Source organism: Carassius gibelio, chromosome B9 (assembly GCF_023724105.1).
Source record: "Carassius gibelio isolate Cgi1373 ecotype wild population from Czech Republic chromosome B9, carGib1.2-hapl.c, whole genome shotgun sequence".
Taxonomy (NCBI): Eukaryota; Metazoa; Chordata; class Actinopteri; order Cypriniformes; family Cyprinidae; genus Carassius; species Carassius gibelio.
This window is the reverse complement of record NC_068404.1, coordinates 26,516,584-26,535,867: the sequence shown is the minus strand read 5'-3', so window position 1 is coordinate 26,535,867 and position 19,284 is coordinate 26,516,584. Positions and strand designations below refer to the sequence as shown.

Sequence of the window (19,284 nt, the reverse complement as noted above, 5' to 3'; positions counted from 1 at the left end):
AAAGAAAAATAACTTCTAAACATTTGATTTCCTATGTTTTTTAAATGCAGTAAACATAATAATTTAAATGCAATGCTATGTTTATTATTTATATCATTTTTATTAGTGATCTTATATGTTGTGTTTTCTAATGCAATGTTTCTCAATATCAGGGTGTTGAGGGTCCGAGAGGGCCTCCAGGAGGAAGAGGGCCCCCTGGAGAGGGTTTCCCTGGTCCCAAGGTTGGTTCTGATAAAGATTATAATTAATGGAAAGCTGTCAAAGGAACCATAAAAATGTGATTTTGGTTTAATCTTTTTATTATTTTCCATTTTGTTCTCTAGGGAGAACAAGGTTTACCAGGAGAGATGGGAACCCCGGGAGAGAGAGGGCAGGGCGAACCTGGACCAAAGGTTTGTTTTCTTAAACCTGGGGTGGTGTAGGTTTAAAAATGTATGGGACATTTGGGATGGCAGCTAGTTTTTTGACTATGATGAAGACTTTACAAATGGCACTTAGTACTGATATTATTTCTTCAGGGTGACCCTGGTGCCTCAGGACTGGCTGGTGTACCTGGACTTCCTGGCGAGGATGGAGCTCCAGGACAAAAGGTAACTCCGCTTTCTGATGTTGGGACTGGTGTGAGGTCATCTAACGTGACTGAGATTAGATAAGGCTCTAGTCAAATAGGCAAGTTAAAGAGATACTCCACCCCAAAATGAAAATTTTGTCATTAATCACTTTCTCTCAAAAAAATCTTTTGAAAGTTTGTCTTCGGAACACAATTTAAGATATTTTAGATGAAACCCAGGAGGCTTGAGACTGTCCCAAAGACTGCCAAGTAAATAACAGTGTCAAGGTCCATCAGACCTCAGAATAGTCCATCTGTCGTCAGTGGTTCAGCCATAACGTTATGAAGCAACGAGATCACTTTTAATATGCAAATTTAAAATAAAAAGACTTTATTCAAAAAATCCTTTGTCAACAGTCTCCTCTGTGTCTCTCCACATCACTCAAACTGCCTGCGCACTTCTGTGTCAGCCGCGTCACAAAGATGCACTGTTTCTGTGTGTATTTACTCTTTGATTTGAAAGAAAACAGTGCATCCTTGTGGCACGGCTGACAAAGAAGAGCATACGCAGCATATGGTGATATGGAGAGACACAGAGGAGACTGTTGACAAAGGAATTGTTGAATAAAGTTGTTGTTTATTTAATCGCGTACAGAAAGTATTATCGACACTTCATAATGTAATTGTTGAATCACTGAAGGCTGATGGACAATTCTGACGATGCTTTTCATACTTTTCTGGACCTTGACACTGTTATTTACTCGGCAGTCTATGGGACAGTAAAAAGCCTCCCGGTTTTCATCCAAAATATCTTAAATGGGGGGTGAAATGCTTGTTTTCACTCAATATCCTGTTAATCTTGAGTACCTATAGAGTAGTACTGCATCCTTCATAACTCCAAAAAGTCTTTAGTTTTATTATATTCATAAGAGAAAGATAGTCTTTACCGATTTTTCCCAGAAAAACACGACCGCCTGGAGGCGTGACGTGTGGGCGGAGCTAAAGAATCACGAGCGCCAGTAGGCTTTTGCGTTGAGAGCATCTGGAAGCTGTGACATTACTGTGAGGGAAAAACCATCATCCAAAACAAACCACGGCTAACAGTCAGATTCAGCCGTTTATTTATGATCCAGAATCAGATCCCGAGGCTGAAACTGAACGAGAGCAGCAGCAGCAAGGACTCGCTCCGAGCGGGGCTCGAACCCGGGTCTCGAACCCGGGTCTCCGGCATGGGAGGGGACGCACTAACAAGGAGGCAGAGATATTTTAAGCAGTTTTACTCACCGCCTGCGGTTCCAACACACGATCGTGACCCTTTTTCGTTGGGATTGCATCATCCTTAAGAAATAAACGATACGCAAATCCGTCGTCAAACTGGGCTTTGTTTGTAAAACAAGCATTTTAGAAATGCAGGGAACAAACACAAACACTTGCACAACTCCATTGATGCTCTGTAAAAATAAACTCCATCCACTGGTCCCTTAATGCTGTTTTTTCTTTGGTAATCTGTGCAGGGTTGTCTTGGCCTGGCAACCAAAAACACACTCCTTTTGTTACATTTCGCTGTGCTCAGCCTCTCTCTGCTCTGCTATACGGGAGCGCGCGCTCTTCCGGCAGTAGTGCCTCAGGACCCATATAAGGAAATTCCGCTCCATCTAACGTCACACAGAGCCAGACTCGAAAAAAACTTTCCGAAACTTGTGACAAACCGGAAGGAGTATTTTTGGAACAGAAATACTCCTTCAAACGTACAACTTAATTTTTGAAACTTTGTCCATGTTAAGCATGGGAATCCAACTCTTTAACAGTGTAAAAAACTCAGTATGCATGAAATAGCATTTCACCCCCCCCCCCCCCCCCCCCCCCTTTAAATAGTGTTCCTGAAGATGAACGAAGCTTTTACAGGATTGAAACGACATGAGAGTAAGTGATTATTAACAAAATGTTCATTTTGGGCTGGAGTATCCCTTTAAGTGGATATTACTGTAAATGCATTGTGTTTCTCTTCATCAGGGTGAAGCTGGGGCGACAGGTTTGAGGGGATCTGAGGGGGCTCCGGGGATTGGCACTCAAGGAGAGAAGGTACAGATTTTCTTCCTGTATGAGTATATTGTTAATCTGGTGGATGTCAAAAAAGACTCAAGTATCATTATCTACAGTATATGTTGACTGATATTCTGAGTTCTAATCTTTATAGGGAGATCAAGGCCAGCGTGGCATTCGAGGGTTGTCAGGTCCTCCTGGCATAAGTGGCCCATCGGGACCAAAGGTGAGAATAACTAAAGAAATGGAGCACAACATTGGTTCTGGAAGTATTTTAACGTTTTCTCCATTACAAAATGTTTTAAATAACAAGTTAAATGACTACGCTGTGAAAATAGTATGTAGGCCTAAATGATTTAATAGAAACAAATGTTCTTACAGTAAAACTATCGATTTATAATCATTTACATTTACATTTATGCATCTATCCAAAGCAATTTACAGTGCATTCAGGCTATAATTATTATAATTATTTTTTTAATTTTACCAGCATGTGGATTCTCTGGGAACTGGGAATCACTGAGCATTAGTATTAAATACAGTATATTTAATCATATATTACACACTACTGTTCAGAAGTTTGGGGTCAGTAAGGCTGAGTAAGGTGTCCACCAAAAGTGTTTTTCCCCATGGTTGGTGTATTTTTTTAACTGAGACCCTGGACCATAAAAGCAGTCTTAAGTCACTGGGGTATATCTGTAGCAATAGTCAAAAATACATTGTATGGGTAAAAATTTTAGTTTTTTCTTTTATGACAAAAATCTTTCATCCATCCAGATCATGTTCCATTAAAATATTCGTAAATTTCCTACTGTAAATATATAAAAACTTAATTTTTAATTATTATGCATTACTAAGAACTTTATTTGGACCATGCTTATTTTTTTAAGAAATTACTTTTATTCAGCAAGAACACATTAAATTAATAAAAAGTGACAGTAAAAGCTATGTGTATATATATATATAGATTTGTTTTATTTATTTTTTAACTCCAAGTTTACCAAACCACTCATTGTTTGAAGTAGCAGTGCAAGAAATGCCTGTGGTTTCTCTCTCACATAGTTTTAGCAGTAATGCAGTTACATCACTGGAACATTACACTGTTGTTTTTTAGGGAGAGCCAGGTACGCCAGGACGGCTGGGCATGCCGGGATTACCTGGACGAGCTCTTGCAGGATCAAAGGTAACAATGCTAAGCTACTACAACTGTGCCATCCCCTGCAGGCTGGGAGATGTCTTCCATTAATGGCCCACTGCCAACACTATAATCATACCGTTTCTATTTCACATTCATCAATAACACAGAGAGGTAATGTCATGACCTCATCTTCTCGTGTCTTCAGGGTGATGTGGGTCCCGCTGGTCCTCCCGGACCGATTGGAGAGACTGGTTACGGTTTGCCTGGGCCAAAGGTGGGTGGGACTCTTTAACCTGTCGAACATTGAAGAAAAGAGTTAAAGGAATAAGAGAGTTTGATTGAGCAATATGTTTATAACGGATCAAAAGTGTTGTGTAATGATTGTGAAAGAAAAAGAAAATGTAAAGAGATTTTGACTAATCTAATCATAAATCAGCTCTATATAGCTTTTTTCTTACTGGTCAAAACTATGGAATAATATTGAGGTTTTTTTTAAACATGTTTTTGAAAGAAATTTATTTATAAAGAGACATTTTGTTAATGCTAATTATGAAACAGCAAACATTTTATATAGACAATTGGAATAATTGTATTGTTTTTATACTCACCAAGGCAACATTTATTTGATAAGAAAATAATAATTATAATAATAAATGTAAAATATTACAATAAAAAAAACTGTTTTCTATTAGAATATATTTTAAAATGTAATTTATTCTTGTGATGCAAAGCTTAATTTTTTCCAGTCTGTCACATGATCCTTCAGAAATCATTTTAATATGCTGATTTGCTGCTCAATTATTAATAAATATTATGAATGCTTAAATATTAATAAAGTTTCTTAGTATTATAAGTGTTTTGCTGCTTTCTTTTCTTTTAATATGCTTTAAATTATAATAATATTTCACAATATTACTGTGTTTACTGTATTTTTGATTTTTAAAAAATGGAACCTTGAGCAAACACTCCTTTTAAAAACATATCTATTCCAAACATTTAACCAGTAAATATGAAGTGGTATTCCTTCCTTATCACATTTAGGGTGATCGAGGTAACCCAGGACCGTCTGGACCATTTGGGCCTAAAGGTGAAGGATTTCCTGGTCCAGTGGTAAGCAACTTCTTACAAATACCTATTTCCATAAAACATCACTGCATGCCCATATACTTCACTTAACGCTTTTTTATCACAGTTCCCATCAATTAAGTTTGTTGCTGGGTATGTGAGCATGTGTGTTTATTTTACACAGGGTCAGCCTGGTTTACCAGGAGCACCGGGTGAGCCCGGCCCTGAAGGCATTGGTGTTCCTGGACCAAAGGTGAAGTTTCCACTTCATTTATTCATGATCGTATAAAAGGGTCAATTGTGGCTTTCAGAAATGTTAAGCAATTTCAACTTCATTAAATATGGCATGATTATTTACACAACGTCTACACAATTATCCACATAGAAATGAACAGAATGGAAATATAGAGCTTAAGTTAGTCATTGCTCTGTGAGGGACTTAAGTTAATTGTGTATTACTTGTTTTAACTATCCTTTGAAATGCTAATATTTTCACACTGATTTCTGTATATGTATCAATGACCAATTGCTTCAGAGATTGTAGCATAAAAAAACAAAAAAACAAATATATTATTTATACTCATAATATACTTTACTATTATGACCTTTGTATAGAGTTCAGTGTGTTTAATCATCTGTGACCCTGGAGCACAAAACCAGTCACAAGTAGCACAGATATATTTGTACCAATAGCCAAAAATACATTGTATGGGTCAGAATTTTTATGCCAAAAATTATTAGGATATTAAGTAAAGATCATGTTTTGTTAAAGATATTTTGTAAAAGTCCTTCTGTAAATATATCAACACTTAATGTTTGATTGGTAATATGCATTGCTAAGAACCTCATTTGGTCAACTTTAAAGGTGATTTTCTCAATATTTAGTTTTTTTTTTGCACCTTCAAATAGTTGTATCTCTGCAAAATAATGTCCTTTCCTAACAAACCATACATCAATGGAAAGCTTTTTTTTATTCAGCTTTCAGATGTATATTTTACACTTATGACTGTATTTTTTTTTTCTTTTTGGTCCAGGGTCACACACATGATGGAAACATTAAAATATCCTGCATAGATGTAATAAATTGAAATGGTGCTTTTGGTAAAACTTCGCTTTCATTCCAGGGAGACGTTGGATTCAGGGGTTTGCCTGGTTTGCCAGGACCACCTGGTGAAGGACTGCAGGGACCACCGGTAAGACTGATATCCATGTCATCTTATATAAACTCTCCTAACAGTAGTGAGACTGATACTGACCGCCCCACACGTCCAGAACAAGAGCTCTGACCAGCATGCACAGCGAGTCTGTCTGTGTTGCTGTGGGGATTGAGGAAGACAAGCTGTCTGTTCCTCTCATATTAATCCTGCTGTCTCGCTGTTTCAGGGCAACATGGGAAGACCAGGTCCTGCAGGACCACAAGGACCCCCAGGGGAAGGCATTCAGGGACCCAAAGTAGGTGAACTATCAACTACCTGCATTAAAGCGAGGGGTGATAGAACTAAAATTATATATTTATTTAACATTTCATCTGGATATTTCTGTATTTACTCTTTAAAAAAAGGTGTTTTGTTTTCATAATGTCAGCCTAACAATTGAAAATGTATATATATATAATGGAAGTCAATAGAAATCGAAACAGTTGAAATGTCTTGTTCTGCAGAGCAAAGAGAGTCATACAGGTTTGGAATAACATTAAAGTGAATAAATAATGACAGTATTTTATTTTTTTGGGATGTGGACCATACTAATATTATATATGTATCATATCAGATATATATCATGAAATCATGAATATTCAAAATACCGTCCAGCTCTAATACAACATAGGATTGTGTTCAAGTCATGATAAACGTTGTTTGTTAAATCCATCAGGGTGATCAGGGGGCTCCTGGAGTGACAGGGCCGAGGGGCCCATCAGGAGAGGGACTTCCAGGCTCCAAGGTGAGACGTTGGTTTAAATCATACTGACAACATAAAGACTCGGCAGCAGACATGTAGCTTATACATAAGTGAAGCACTCTGTATCACATATTACATGTGTAAAGAGAATTTACATAGATGTCTTAGAGGCACAATAGCAAGAAATGACCCAAATGAACTCGACTACAGCAATAAAAATCATCAGTAAAAATGTATGATGTGAATCCTTTAATTCATCTGTAAATCTCTGTCCTGCAGGGTGATCGTGGTTTGCAGGGCGAGAGGGGCTTCAAGGGAATGAGAGGTGACATGGGTGACCCAGGGACGCCAGGTCTAGCTGTGAGTTCATTTAGTTACTATAAACCAGCTTTTGTGGAAGAGCAGGCAGAGTTTTAAATGTGAACACTAAATCATATTGTACAACATGAGCGTTTTAATCTCTCTCTTTAGGGAAGACCGGGAATCAAGGGCGAACAAGGGCTCACGGTAAGGTTTAATAAATTTGCATCTTTTAAGCTGTATTTGGAGTTAATTTTTATAAAAACTGTGCAGCCATATGCATTGCAAATATTTAAAATTCTATAATTTAATAATTTTTAGAGAGAAGGCATTATCAAGCCAGTTAAGGAGATCATTTCAGACAAATGCAATCATTTGCATTGTAAATATTAGCAAATTTATTCATTTTTAATTATTTTTGAAGAGAGGAAAATCAAGCTGTTAAAGTAAGTTATTTTAGGAAAACTATGTATCCATATGCAATGCAAATACTGGTATTTTCAGTCATTTTTTTATGATTTTTCAGAAATGAATGATTACATTTTAGTATGCAACCAAATGCATTATAATACTGAGTTAATTTAGGAAAACTATGCAAACATATGCATGGTAAATATTAGCAAATTCAGTCGTTTTTCAGTGTTTTAACAAAGAGAAGACAATTGAGCTGATTAAGGAGTTAATTTTAGGAGAACTATGCAGTCATATGCATTGCAAATACTTGTAAATACAGTAATTGTTTAATTATTTTTCTGAGACAAGACATAATCAAACTGATCAATGTGTTAATTTTAGTGCATACACATGCACTGTAAATATTAGCAAATTCAGTCATTTTTATTATGTTTCAGAGAGAAGACATAATCAAGCTAATTAAGGAGATTTGTGGTGAGTTCTACACTTTAATTATGACAAAACAAATTATTTGATAATGAGTAAAACAGGTGTTTCATATGATATGATATGACTGCATATATTTCTAGGATGTGGTATTAAGTGCAAGGAAAGGCCCATGGAGCTGGTGTTTGTGATTGACAGCTCTGAAAGCGTGGGCCCGGAAAACTTTGAGATCATCAAGGACTTCGTCACAGCTTTAGTGGACCGCGTCACAGTGGGCCGTAATGCCACAAGAATCGGTCTAGTTCTTTACAGCTTGGACGTCCATCTGGAGTTTAACCTGGCCAGGTATATGACCAAGCAGGATGTCAAGAAGGCGATCAGGAACATGCCTTACATGGGAGAGGGCACCTACACTGGCACTGCCATCCGCAAAGCCACGCAAGAAGCCTTTTACAGCGCCAGGAACGGGGTCAGAAAAGTAGCCATCGTCATTACAGATGGACAGACGGATAAGAGAGAACCTGTTAAGCTGGATATGGCAGTACGAGAGGCTCAAGTGGCGAACATCGAGATGTATGCGCTGGGAATCGTGAACACCTCTGACCCAACACAGGCCGAGTTCCTGAGGGAGCTCAACCTCATCGCTTCTGACCCTGACAGTGAACATATGTTCCTCATTGATGACTACAACACACTGCCAGGTGAGCATGGGAGAAAATTAACCTATATACAGAAAGTTTTTTTTTTTTTTTTTTTTTTTCATTTAGGCCTGGGCAATATAAAAAATATATTGCGCTAGATTTTCTTACAGTTGTCATAAAACAAATTTTGACAATAAATACTGTCAGCAGGGTGAAAAATAGAGTAAAATATTATATTTGATATGAAATACTATTTTTTTATATAAAAATAAAATGTATTAAAAAGAAATATAATATGAAACAATATATATTTCATACATTCAGACATGTAAAAAATTTTATTAACAATATTGAATATTGTCGTTAGGCCAATAATTTTTTTTTTACATTATATTTTTGGAAATGTAAAATAAATACATAAATAGCATACATTTTTTTGCTATATAATATAATATAATATAATGCTGAAAAAATAGAATACAATTGTATTACAATTTTTTTTTTTAAACAGCCATTATCACCAATTATTTTAAAAATGTATAATGCAAAGGGAATCTGTTTATATATATACCTACAAATACCTACATATGAACAATTTAATAAATGAAAACATGCCACCCAGAGACTTTCATGAGTATTTTAGAGGTCTGAATCGGATTATTGAAATGAACAATTTGAACAGATTCCCTAAAATGAATCAGTGAAAATGGTTTAGTGATTTCTAATTATTGGAGGGATTAGTCTACGGCAGTTATCGCCCCGATCAGACATAAGCTCTGGCATTATCATGCAGTCTGTATTGATATGACGTTAGCAAATATTAGCGATTTTTTGCAAACATTTCTTTGAGTTACATGACCGTTAATAGGAACTCACAATAAAATGTAACATAAAACAAATGATTACTTTTCGTAAAAAAATTGATTAATGCCAAAAAAATGCTTACATTTAAATTAAATTAAAATTAAATTTATGCATTTAGCAGAACCTTAATGTCCAAAAGACAATAAGACGCTTTGTCCAAAGTGACTTACATTGCATACAGACTAACAATTCCCCCCCCCCCCGGGATTCGATCCCCCAACCTCGTGCTTGCTAACGCAATGCTCTACCACTTGAGCTACAGGAACACTTATGTGTCTTTTTTTGCACTGTAGCAGACATGTTGCCGAGATAATTCATACCTCTTCGTTTGAAGTGTGGTCCCGAAAAATCTTCGTTTGAAGGGCTATCTGGCCCTTCACCTTACCCCTTACCCCTACACCTCCAACCAAAAGAGAATCGAGACATGGGGAAGGGGTAAGGGGTACAATTGGGATTGGGTCTTAGTCTAATAAAACTCTTTAAAACTCATTTTCATTCATTTTTTAAAAATCACCAGCAAGTATCACCAGCAAGATAACCCTAATTGCAAAGATGAAAAGTTTCAAATGTAAAGTCCAGGTTATATAATTGCATCTTGCTCTGTGTTGGGTCTCATCTTGCAGCTCTGGAGTCTAAGCTGGTCAGCCAGTTCTGTGAGGATGAGAACGGGGCCCTGTACTTCAACCGGATTACCAACGGCTTGAACGGAAACAACAGATATGGCTACAGTAACGGTAACGGCCAAGAGGATGTTTCTTCATACGGGAATAATGGCCATGGGAACAGATTTCAGGAGATTTCACTGGATAGATCTCAGACTCACTCTAGAGGCAGAGGACACAGCATAACTCTTCCCATCAACACCGGCCCTATCAAAACACAGGTCAATCAACACAACTAACTTCCTGTGAATATCTTATGAACGCTAGACTAATGCAGACTGATATGAACCCGACCGCTGTCTGATTCTGTGCTGTTGCTTCTGTGCAGGTGGAGAAAGACTATGGGGGCGAGGATCTAGACAAGACACAAACCCAAAGTGGAAGCACTATTGCTGTAGTCAATAAGACCGTGCAACCTGTACAGCCTGGAACATCATCTTCATCATCATCATCATCATCATCATCAGTATCAACACATTCTACTTCAGTGAATGTGAATGCAAAGCCTCGTCCAGTAGTGACAAAAGGTAGTTTTTTATACAACTGTTCTTACACAATTATTGATGATATTGAATTATTAAATGTTACACATTATGTTTCTATAATATAAAATAATGAATAATATATATATATATATATATATATATATATATATATATATATATATATATATATATATATATATATATATATATATATATATATATGTATGATCAAACTATTTATTTATATTATAAAATAACAAATAAAACAGATTTTAATTGAATATTATTTTTTTTTTACATAAAACAAACGTGGATAATATGGAATATTATAAATTGGACAAAAATAATAATAACAACGATATTTTATTATATAAATATACAAATAAATATAAATCTATAATTATACAATTTTACACATAATAGTTTTAAATGTATAATATAACATAACATAACATTATAATATAATTTAGATACAAAAATGTATTAAATTGAATTATATTATTAATATGTAAAGTAATGGATAACAAAATACTATGTTTATACAAAAGCAGTAATAAAACATAAATATTGACATAAATTTTACAGATAAGCTAAAGATATTTTGTCATAAAAATAATAAATAATATTAATTTTGTATACAAAAGTTGTTCTAAAATCTATTGGCAATATGGAAAATTTGACTATATTAAATTTAATATACTAAGTTTTCTGAATGGTTAAATATAGTTATTTTTATAGTAAGTTTTCAGAATTGTGAAAGTTTTCAGAACTAATTTAAAAAAAAAAATAGTTTTTATTTTCTGAAAGTGTTAAGTGATAGAACTTTCTCTCCTTCGCCCAGAATCGGCTCCTCTGGATCCTCGGTGTTCGCTCAGTCTGAGTCAGGGCTCCTGTAGAAACTATGTCATTCACTGGTACTACGACAAACAGGCAAACGCTTGTGCTCAGTTCTGGTACGGAGGCTGTCAGGGCAACGATAACCGCTTCCAGACAGAAGAAGAATGCAAGAAGACGTGTGTCCTCACCAGCACAGGTATCATTCGCTCCTACGGACATGAGTTCATTCGAGATAATCTCTGTCCACAGCAGTGTTATTAATTATTACATTTATAACAAATATTTGTTACATTTGTTACATAAAAATAAACTTAATGTTGTTATTTAATAAAAACTAAAACAAATAAAATACATTTTGGTAACTGAAATGAAGCTCAAATAATATGAAATGTAAATATTAAGTGAAACCTTAAAAACACACATACACACACACACATACAGTACATACATACACACATATATATCCCTTTTTTTCTTTCTTTCTTTTTCAGATCATCAAAATATTATAAATATTTCACAAAGATAAACCGAATAAATACAAAATGCAGTTTAGAAATAATTATTTCATTTATTAAAGAGAAAAAAAGCTGTCCAAACCTGCTTGGCACTACATGAAAAAGTAACTGCCCCCTAAATCTAATAACTGGCCGTGACACCCTTTGCAGCAACAACTGCAATCAAGTGTTTGCGATAACTGGCAATGAGTCTTTCACATCACTGTGGAGGAATTTTGGCCCATTCTTCCCTGCAGAATTGTTTTAATTCAGCTACATTAGAGGGTTTTTTTAGCATGAATGGACTGTTTAAAGGGTTAGTTCACCCAAAAATGTAAATTGTCATTAATGACTCACCCTCATGTCATTCCAAACCGATAAGACCTCCGTTCATCTTCAGAACACAGTTTAAGGTATTTTAGGTTTAGTCCGAGAGCTCTCAGTCCCTCCATTGAAGCTGTGTGTACGGTATACTGTCCATGTCCAGAAAGGTAAGAAAAACATCATTAAAGTAGTCCATGTGACATCAGAGGGTCAGTTAGAATTTGTTGAAGCATCGAAAATACATTTTGGTCCAACAATAGCAAAGACTACGACTTTATTCAGCATTGTCTTCTCTTCCGTGTCTGTTGTGAGAGAGTTCAAAACAAAGTAGTTTGTCATATCCGGTTCGTGAACGAATCATTCGATGTAACCGGATCTTTTTGAACCAGTTCACCAAATTGAACTGAATCATTTTAAACGGTTCGCGTCTCCAATACGCATTAATCCACAAATGACTTGAGCTGTTAACTTTTTTAATGTGTCTGACCCTCCCTCTGAGTTCAAACAAACCAACATCTCGGAGTAATGCATGCACTCAAACAGTACACTGACTGAACTGCTGTGAAGAGAGAACTGAAGATGAACGCGGAGCTGAGCCAGATAACAAACGAAAGATTGACTCGTTCTCGAGTCAAGAACCAGTTGCATTCCAAAATGTGATGCTTTGCATCTTTCTGGCATCTTTTATTGAATTTTTCTGCCTTTGTTTTCATAGCAGGCTAAGCGGGATGAAGATCAACATCGCTGATTCTACAATGAACCCCAATAAATGAACTTTATGCTGGTGATGGTGTACCCCAATGACAGATGCCTACAGCATTCAGACGTTCTTATTATAATATCATAAAAATGTTCCCTATCTTTAAGCTCAGGATCTGGAGAAAATGTTTATGCACCAAATAAGTCAAAAATATTTCATGAAAACGCACCTGCTAAAGTGAAACACAGGTGTAATTATGAAGCTGCAAAGGCCATTTATTCACATTTCTTATATTTCTTGGCATCCACTGAGAATCTGTGCACTGCTCTACATGTGACAGTTGTGACATGCAGAAATATTATTCACTGGGAATTGATTGTATATATGTTTTGTTTTATTTAAAATTTAAGTTACAATTTGTGACTTGAGTGAAGCCACAGGCAGATTTAGTAGACTGAAATATCATTAATTATGTCTTAGGGGTTTTATGGGGATATTATCAATTTGTAGGGAATAAAACAAATAAACAAACAAATCAAATAGTTAAGCCACTAAGTCCTAATAATTTAAAGGCAATTGTGATTTTTGTTTTTGTTTTTCAAAAAAGAAAACATTTTGTATATATTCTTTTTCATGTGTCACATTAGCTTTATGATAATATTCAGACAAAATAGATTTGCATTCCTGAATTTTTTTATTCAAAACATGTTTGCCTTTTTTTATGAACTAACCCTTTCCTAACCATTGTCTGAAATAAGTTGTTATTGAATTGTAGACATTTTTTTGTTTTATACAAATACAAATGATATTTTTGAATGTGTTCTGTTGTGGAATTCTTGAATAAAATGTTTGTTTAATAATGATGTCTAACTTTGTGCTTGTTATTGACCGAGAATAGATAGATGGATGGATGGATGGATGGATGGATGGATGGATGGATAGATAGATAGATAGACATAAGAAAAATGCGAATATTCCATTTTGAGCTTGATTAGTTTGACTAATTTTGAGTGTAAATACTGGGTATCTCTTGGGATAGTTTAGAACATGCAACCAAAATTATGGGAAAGACTACTGATTTTACAGTTGTCCAGAAGACAATCATCAACACCCTCCACAAGTCAGCCAGGGTCAGCCACAGAAGGTAATTGCTGAAAGGGCTGGCTGTTCACAGAGTGCTGTATCAAAATATATTCAGAGAAAGTTGACTGGAAAGAAAAATGTGGTAGGAAAAGGTGCACAGGCAAGGATGCCCACAGCCTTAGAAAGATTTTCAGGAAAAGCTGGAATCAGCACATCAAAGAGTCATCACACTCGGACGTCTTCAGGAAAAGAGCTACATCTGTCACATTCCTAGAACCAAGACACTCCTGAACCAGGAAAAACGTCAGAAGCATTTCACCTGGGTAAGGAGAAAAAGAACTGGACTGTTGCTCAGTGGTCCTCAGTCCTCTTTTCAGATGAAAGTAAATTTAGCATTTCATTTGGAAATCAAGGTCTGGAGTCTGGAGGAAGACTGGAGAGCTACAGAGCTACATGCTTCCATCTTCTAACAAGCTTTATGGAGATGCTGATTTCATTTTGCAGGACTTTAGCACCTGCCCACAGTCTTCCAAGTGGTTTGCTGACCATGATATTACTGTGCTTGATTGACCAGCCAACTCACCTGACCTAAACCTCACAGAGAATCTATGGGGTATTGTGAAGAGGAAGATAAGTAACATCTGACAAACATTACAGAGGAGATGAATGCTGCTATCACAGCAACCTGGGCTTCAATAACGCCTCAGCAGTGCCACAGTCTGATCAGCTCCATGCCACGCCGCACTGAATGTGAAACATTCATATTTTTTGAGATACTGAATTTTTAATTTTCCCAAGCTGTAAATCATACCCATCAAGAATTAAATAATAATAATAATAAAAACTCAGTTTGTGTGCACTGAATCTAGAATATAAGAAAGTTTGCTTTTTTTCATTTAATAACAAAAAAATAAGGAACTTTTCCATGATATTCAATTTTGTTGTTGTTGAATCTACTTTTAGATAATTACGGTTTGTCCCTTCCGGACCGCCGTACTCACTGATGTTACCGTGGTGACGTGAAGACGCTCTGCGCTAAATCCTCTTGCACAGTGACAGAGGATCAGTCAATATTATCGACAGAAAACTATATTTCCTTTGGTTTAGTTTCGCGTATAAAGCGCCGACAGTAAGGACTTGTTATGGCGTCGGTGTTTGACGTTCTCTGGGAGGACAGAGACGTGAGATTTGACATCACTCCGCAGTAAGTCCCGAGGCTAATCTGCTAGCTCAGACACTACAACCATTTAGTGTTTTATTCTCCTCTCTTCTTCACTTAAGACAGATGAAGACCAGACCAGGCGAAGCGCTCATCGACTGTCTGGATTCAATCGAGGACACAAAGGGAAATAATGGTGACAGAGGTGATTAAGTGTATTATTTCAGCCTTGTTACATGTGGTTACCTTTATGTAACGTTATGTATATTCAATTGCATTAATCGGGACGTCTCGTTTTGTCTTTATACAGGAAGACTCTTGGTGACCAATTTGAGGATAATCTGGCATTCACTGGCACTACCAAGGGTCAACTTGTGTGAGCGTTACATCTTTCATTGCACTGAACAGATGACAGTGCACTCATAAAACAGCATCTGGATGCTTTTCTTGTATTTAAGTCAAACCAATGCTTCATTTGTGATGTAATCATTCATGCATCAGAGAGCTGCTTGACATTAGTTGTCTTTTACCTTTTTATTTGTCTTCTGTTTTTATTTATTAACAGCTGTGGGATACAACTGCATTATAAATATCACCACGAGGACAGCGAATTCAGTGAGTCATCCGAATGCATGTTTTCCTCATTCTTTTTTTTTAATGGCTGATATAAAATCTTCCCTTTTTTTCCAGAAACTGAGAGGTCAGACTGAAGCACTTTACATATTAACCAAATCTAATAACACTAGATTTGAGTTCATATTCACCAATGTGGTCCCAGGGAGTCCAAGACTGTTCACATCTGTCATTGCTGTTCACAGGTACATAAGCTATACATAATGACACCATTAGACCACTATAGTGACTAATAAAAGTTCAAATAATCTATCTTTTTCTATTCCTTTTTTTTTTTTCTGAGTTGGCATATTGACTAAATTAACAAACTAAATCTAGCATTTAGATTTGTCGCTCAATATATACAATATTCTGTGAACTGCAGAATAATACATTCTAATTTTTTTATTTCTAACCACAGTTAATACTTTAAAAAAAAAATCTTAGGTGGGAGGGACATAAAGAAATACCACATAATCTGACAAAACAGAAAGCACCAGAAAGTAGAGTTTTTGATTGGTTAATTTGAACCTTTAAATAAAATCAATTATTCAGAGGAAATAATATTATAGGAAAGCCTATAAGAGATGTTGCATAGGATAAACTTAATAGAAAATAGAACAAAATATTATGCCGAAATGATTGGAATTTCAATAAAATATATACATTTTTGTATTTTTTTCATTCAGCTGACACAAATAATAAGAAATATTAAGCCATGCCTTTACTTGTAAAGTATTAGTACAGTTAACTTATCAATTGTGTTTCTTTCAGAGCTTATGAAACTTCCAAAATGTATCGAGATCTGAAGCTAAGAGGAGCTCTAATTCAGAATAAACAGCTGAGGCTTCTGCCGCAGGAGCAGGTTTATGACAAAATCAATGGAGTCTGGAACCTGTCCAGTGATCAGGTATTTTCAGTGGATTGAATGTTTAATAGGAGTTTGACTGAGACGTGTCTGTTGCTGTGCCGTTAAATAACAAAGCATGGGCTTGTGTTTCAGGGTAATCTTGGAACGTTTTTCATTACTAACGTGAGGATAGTGTGGCATGCCAACATGAACGAGAGCTTCAACGTCAGCATTCCCTATCTACAAATTGTAAGTGTTTATTTTGCCTCAAAAGACTCAGCCATCAGTAATGAGTTGTAACTGTGATTTCTTTTTCCTATTGTTTTGTCTGAAGCGCTCAATAAGGATTAGAGACTCTAAATTTGGACATGCTCTTGTGATTGAGAGCTCTCAACAGGTAAGTTTGAACCAAGATCACTGGACAAATAACATTTATGTCATATGATGTGACCTATAATGACCCTAAATTTTCATTAAAAGCACATATTTTCTTAAAATTACTATAATTTTTAATGGGATACTATTTTGTACATTTACTAGGCACATTTTTTTTTTTTTTTTTAAGAAATTATTTAGCAAGGACACATTACGTTGACCAAAAGTGACAATAAAGATATTTATTTTACAAAATATTTACATTATTCAATAAATGCTGTTCTTGTAATCTTTCTGCTTATCAAAGATCTTTAAAAAATGTATCACGCTTTCCACAAAAATGTTTTCAATATTTGATATAAGAAATGTTTCTTGAGATGCAAATCATCATAGAATGGCTCTGAAGATCATGTGACACTGAAGAGTAATGATCACAGGAAATTACATTTTTAAATATATTCAAATAGAAAACAGTTATCTTAAATTGTTATAATATCTCACAATATTACTGTATTTTAATCAAATAAATGCAGCCTTGAACATTATTACAGATCGATCTTACACACCCCAAAACTATTGACCGGTTGTCGTTGTGGAATTAATTCGGTGGTGTGAATGTCGTGACATTTTGTGCTGTTTCCTCTCTCTTAGACAGGAGGATATGTGCTGGGATTCAAGATCGACCCAACGGACAAGTTACAAGATGCAGTGAAGGAAATCAACTCCTTACACAAAGTGTACTCGGCAAACCCCATTTTTGGTGTGGAATATGAGATGGAAGAAAAGGTAGGATTGAAGATTTTTGTTATTTGTTATTGGTTCCACATTTCAGTAAATTAAAAGCAAAAAAAGTTGGTAAATAACATAAGCTTTCTGTCTCAGCCTCAGCCTCTGGAGGAGCTGACAGTAGATCAGCCGCCTGATGACGTGGAGATTGAGCCAGATGAGCACACAGACGCTTTTACCGTGAGTTTTACCTCATGTGCTACTCTCGGAGATAATGACACTCTGCTTTCAACACAGTGTGTGTGTGTGTGTGTGTGTGTCACATGCTGAAAATAGCAGATCGCATAAGCCACAACTCACAATGTCCCATCAACACAGACTTTTGTTGCCTGGTATCAGAAATGTTTACACAGCGCTCTGATGATTCTGACATCAGAAACGTTCTGTTATTTAATACTTATTGTAGATTTTATTTTACACACAATCACTGATGTGCTTTTTCTTCTCTTATTCACCTCAAGGCTTATTTTGCAGATGGAAATAAGGTAAATTCTATGTCTGTCGGTCTGTATATCTATCTATCTATCAGTCTAGAGGAACTTTCCATTTAAATGACATCTTTTCTTCTTCTTAAGCAACATGATCGTGAGCCGGTGTTCTCTGAAGAGCTGGGTCTGGCTATAGAGAAATTAAAAGATGGATTCACACTACAGGGACTCTGGGAAGTCATGGGTTAAAAAATTACGTATTTTCGCATTGCATTGTCTATATCCAATATTAAGATTTTTTCATTAGCAAAATGTCAAAATTTTATTTATTTTCAGAACCGTTTTTGATATTTCATAAGTAATTATGTTTACAAATCAAATGTGAACCAAGTGTATGTAAAATTAAAAGTTCATTTTTAAACTTGTGTGTTAGATGAATAGACACAGAAATAGGAACATTCATATACGTGTGAAATACAAAATAATATATGTATATTGGTTTTATGTAGAGAACTTTACGTGCTGATTTTGCTGTTGTGTTGTAATAAATGTATGAGTGAAAATGATGATAGAAATTGTTGTTTGATCATGTTTTTGACACTTGTTTAAACCGTTTTCATAGTAGTGGGTTGATCAAACCAACACGTGCAGATTGTTGGCTCAGGATGACATGTCCATTTAAAAATGTGCCAGAGGAGCTCAACTACTCCACAAATGACCAGAAGAGCTGATTAACGCAGCTGATGTTTGCTGACATTTGAAGCAACAGAAGGTTGTAAAGTAAAAAGAGCATTTAAAGGAAAACTCACAAAAATAATTATTTACTCACCCTCACGTTGTTCAAAACTTGTGTGCCGTTATGTTTTCTGTGGAACCAAAATGTAAATTTAGAAAAATGTACACTCATTATTTGCTATGTACAATTACCGTTTATAGTCTGTCAAGCTCCAAAAATAACAACAACAACAAAAATATACTTATATATCACGAAAGTGCATAAATAATGACACCATTATTTTTATTTTTGGCTGAACTGTTTTTTTTTTTTTTTTAAATGGAAACCATGACATGAATGAGTCACAGACCTATAAACTTACTAATTGTACAAATGACACCATGTGCAAAACAGAGGTAATGACACGCACCTTT

The 19,284-nt window shown here is 35.6% G+C and overlaps 2 protein-coding genes across 3 annotated transcripts in view; both read left to right on the top strand.

Moving 5' to 3' along the window:
* Nucleotides 1–13,702, top strand: part of LOC127964480 (collagen alpha-1(XXVIII) chain-like) — a 38,744-nt gene extending 25,042 nt beyond the window's left edge. For both annotated transcript variants that reach the window (XM_052564698.1, XM_052564697.1), the window contains 20 exons: nucleotides 153–221; nucleotides 324–392; nucleotides 519–590; nucleotides 2,564–2,632; nucleotides 2,748–2,819; nucleotides 3,708–3,776; nucleotides 3,937–4,005; nucleotides 4,773–4,841; nucleotides 4,981–5,049; nucleotides 5,921–5,989; nucleotides 6,180–6,248; nucleotides 6,669–6,737; nucleotides 6,975–7,055; nucleotides 7,167–7,202; nucleotides 7,847–7,883; nucleotides 7,979–8,536; nucleotides 9,964–10,223; nucleotides 10,331–10,529; nucleotides 11,329–11,520; nucleotides 12,858–13,702. In XM_052564698.1, coding sequence (XP_052420658.1) covers nucleotides 153–221; nucleotides 324–392; nucleotides 519–590; nucleotides 2,564–2,632; nucleotides 2,748–2,819; nucleotides 3,708–3,776; nucleotides 3,937–4,005; nucleotides 4,773–4,841; nucleotides 4,981–5,049; nucleotides 5,921–5,989; nucleotides 6,180–6,248; nucleotides 6,669–6,737; nucleotides 6,975–7,055; nucleotides 7,167–7,202; nucleotides 7,847–7,883; nucleotides 7,979–8,536; nucleotides 9,964–10,223; nucleotides 10,331–10,529; nucleotides 11,329–11,520; nucleotides 12,858–12,865 — 2,205 coding nt within the window. In that variant the 3' untranslated portion in view covers nucleotides 12,866–13,702. The remainder of the gene's footprint in view (nucleotides 1–152; nucleotides 222–323; nucleotides 393–518; nucleotides 591–2,563; nucleotides 2,633–2,747; nucleotides 2,820–3,707; nucleotides 3,777–3,936; nucleotides 4,006–4,772; nucleotides 4,842–4,980; nucleotides 5,050–5,920; nucleotides 5,990–6,179; nucleotides 6,249–6,668; nucleotides 6,738–6,974; nucleotides 7,056–7,166; nucleotides 7,203–7,846; nucleotides 7,884–7,978; nucleotides 8,537–9,963; nucleotides 10,224–10,330; nucleotides 10,530–11,328; nucleotides 11,521–12,857) is intronic.
* A 1,204-nt stretch (nucleotides 13,703–14,906) lies between these two features.
* On the top strand, nucleotides 14,907–18,701 carry LOC127965392 (Bardet-Biedl syndrome 5 protein homolog). Its single transcript, XM_052566200.1, has 12 exons — nucleotides 14,907–15,129; nucleotides 15,207–15,289; nucleotides 15,395–15,460; nucleotides 15,650–15,699; nucleotides 15,775–15,902; nucleotides 16,471–16,606; nucleotides 16,700–16,795; nucleotides 16,881–16,943; nucleotides 17,573–17,707; nucleotides 17,804–17,887; nucleotides 18,169–18,192; nucleotides 18,283–18,701. The coding sequence occupies exons 1-12, from the start codon at nucleotides 15,068–15,070 to the stop codon at nucleotides 18,382–18,384; spliced, it is 1,029 nt and encodes a 342-aa protein (XP_052422160.1). The 5' UTR covers nucleotides 14,907–15,067; the 3' UTR covers nucleotides 18,385–18,701.
* Nucleotides 18,702–19,284: the final 583 nt, after the last annotated feature.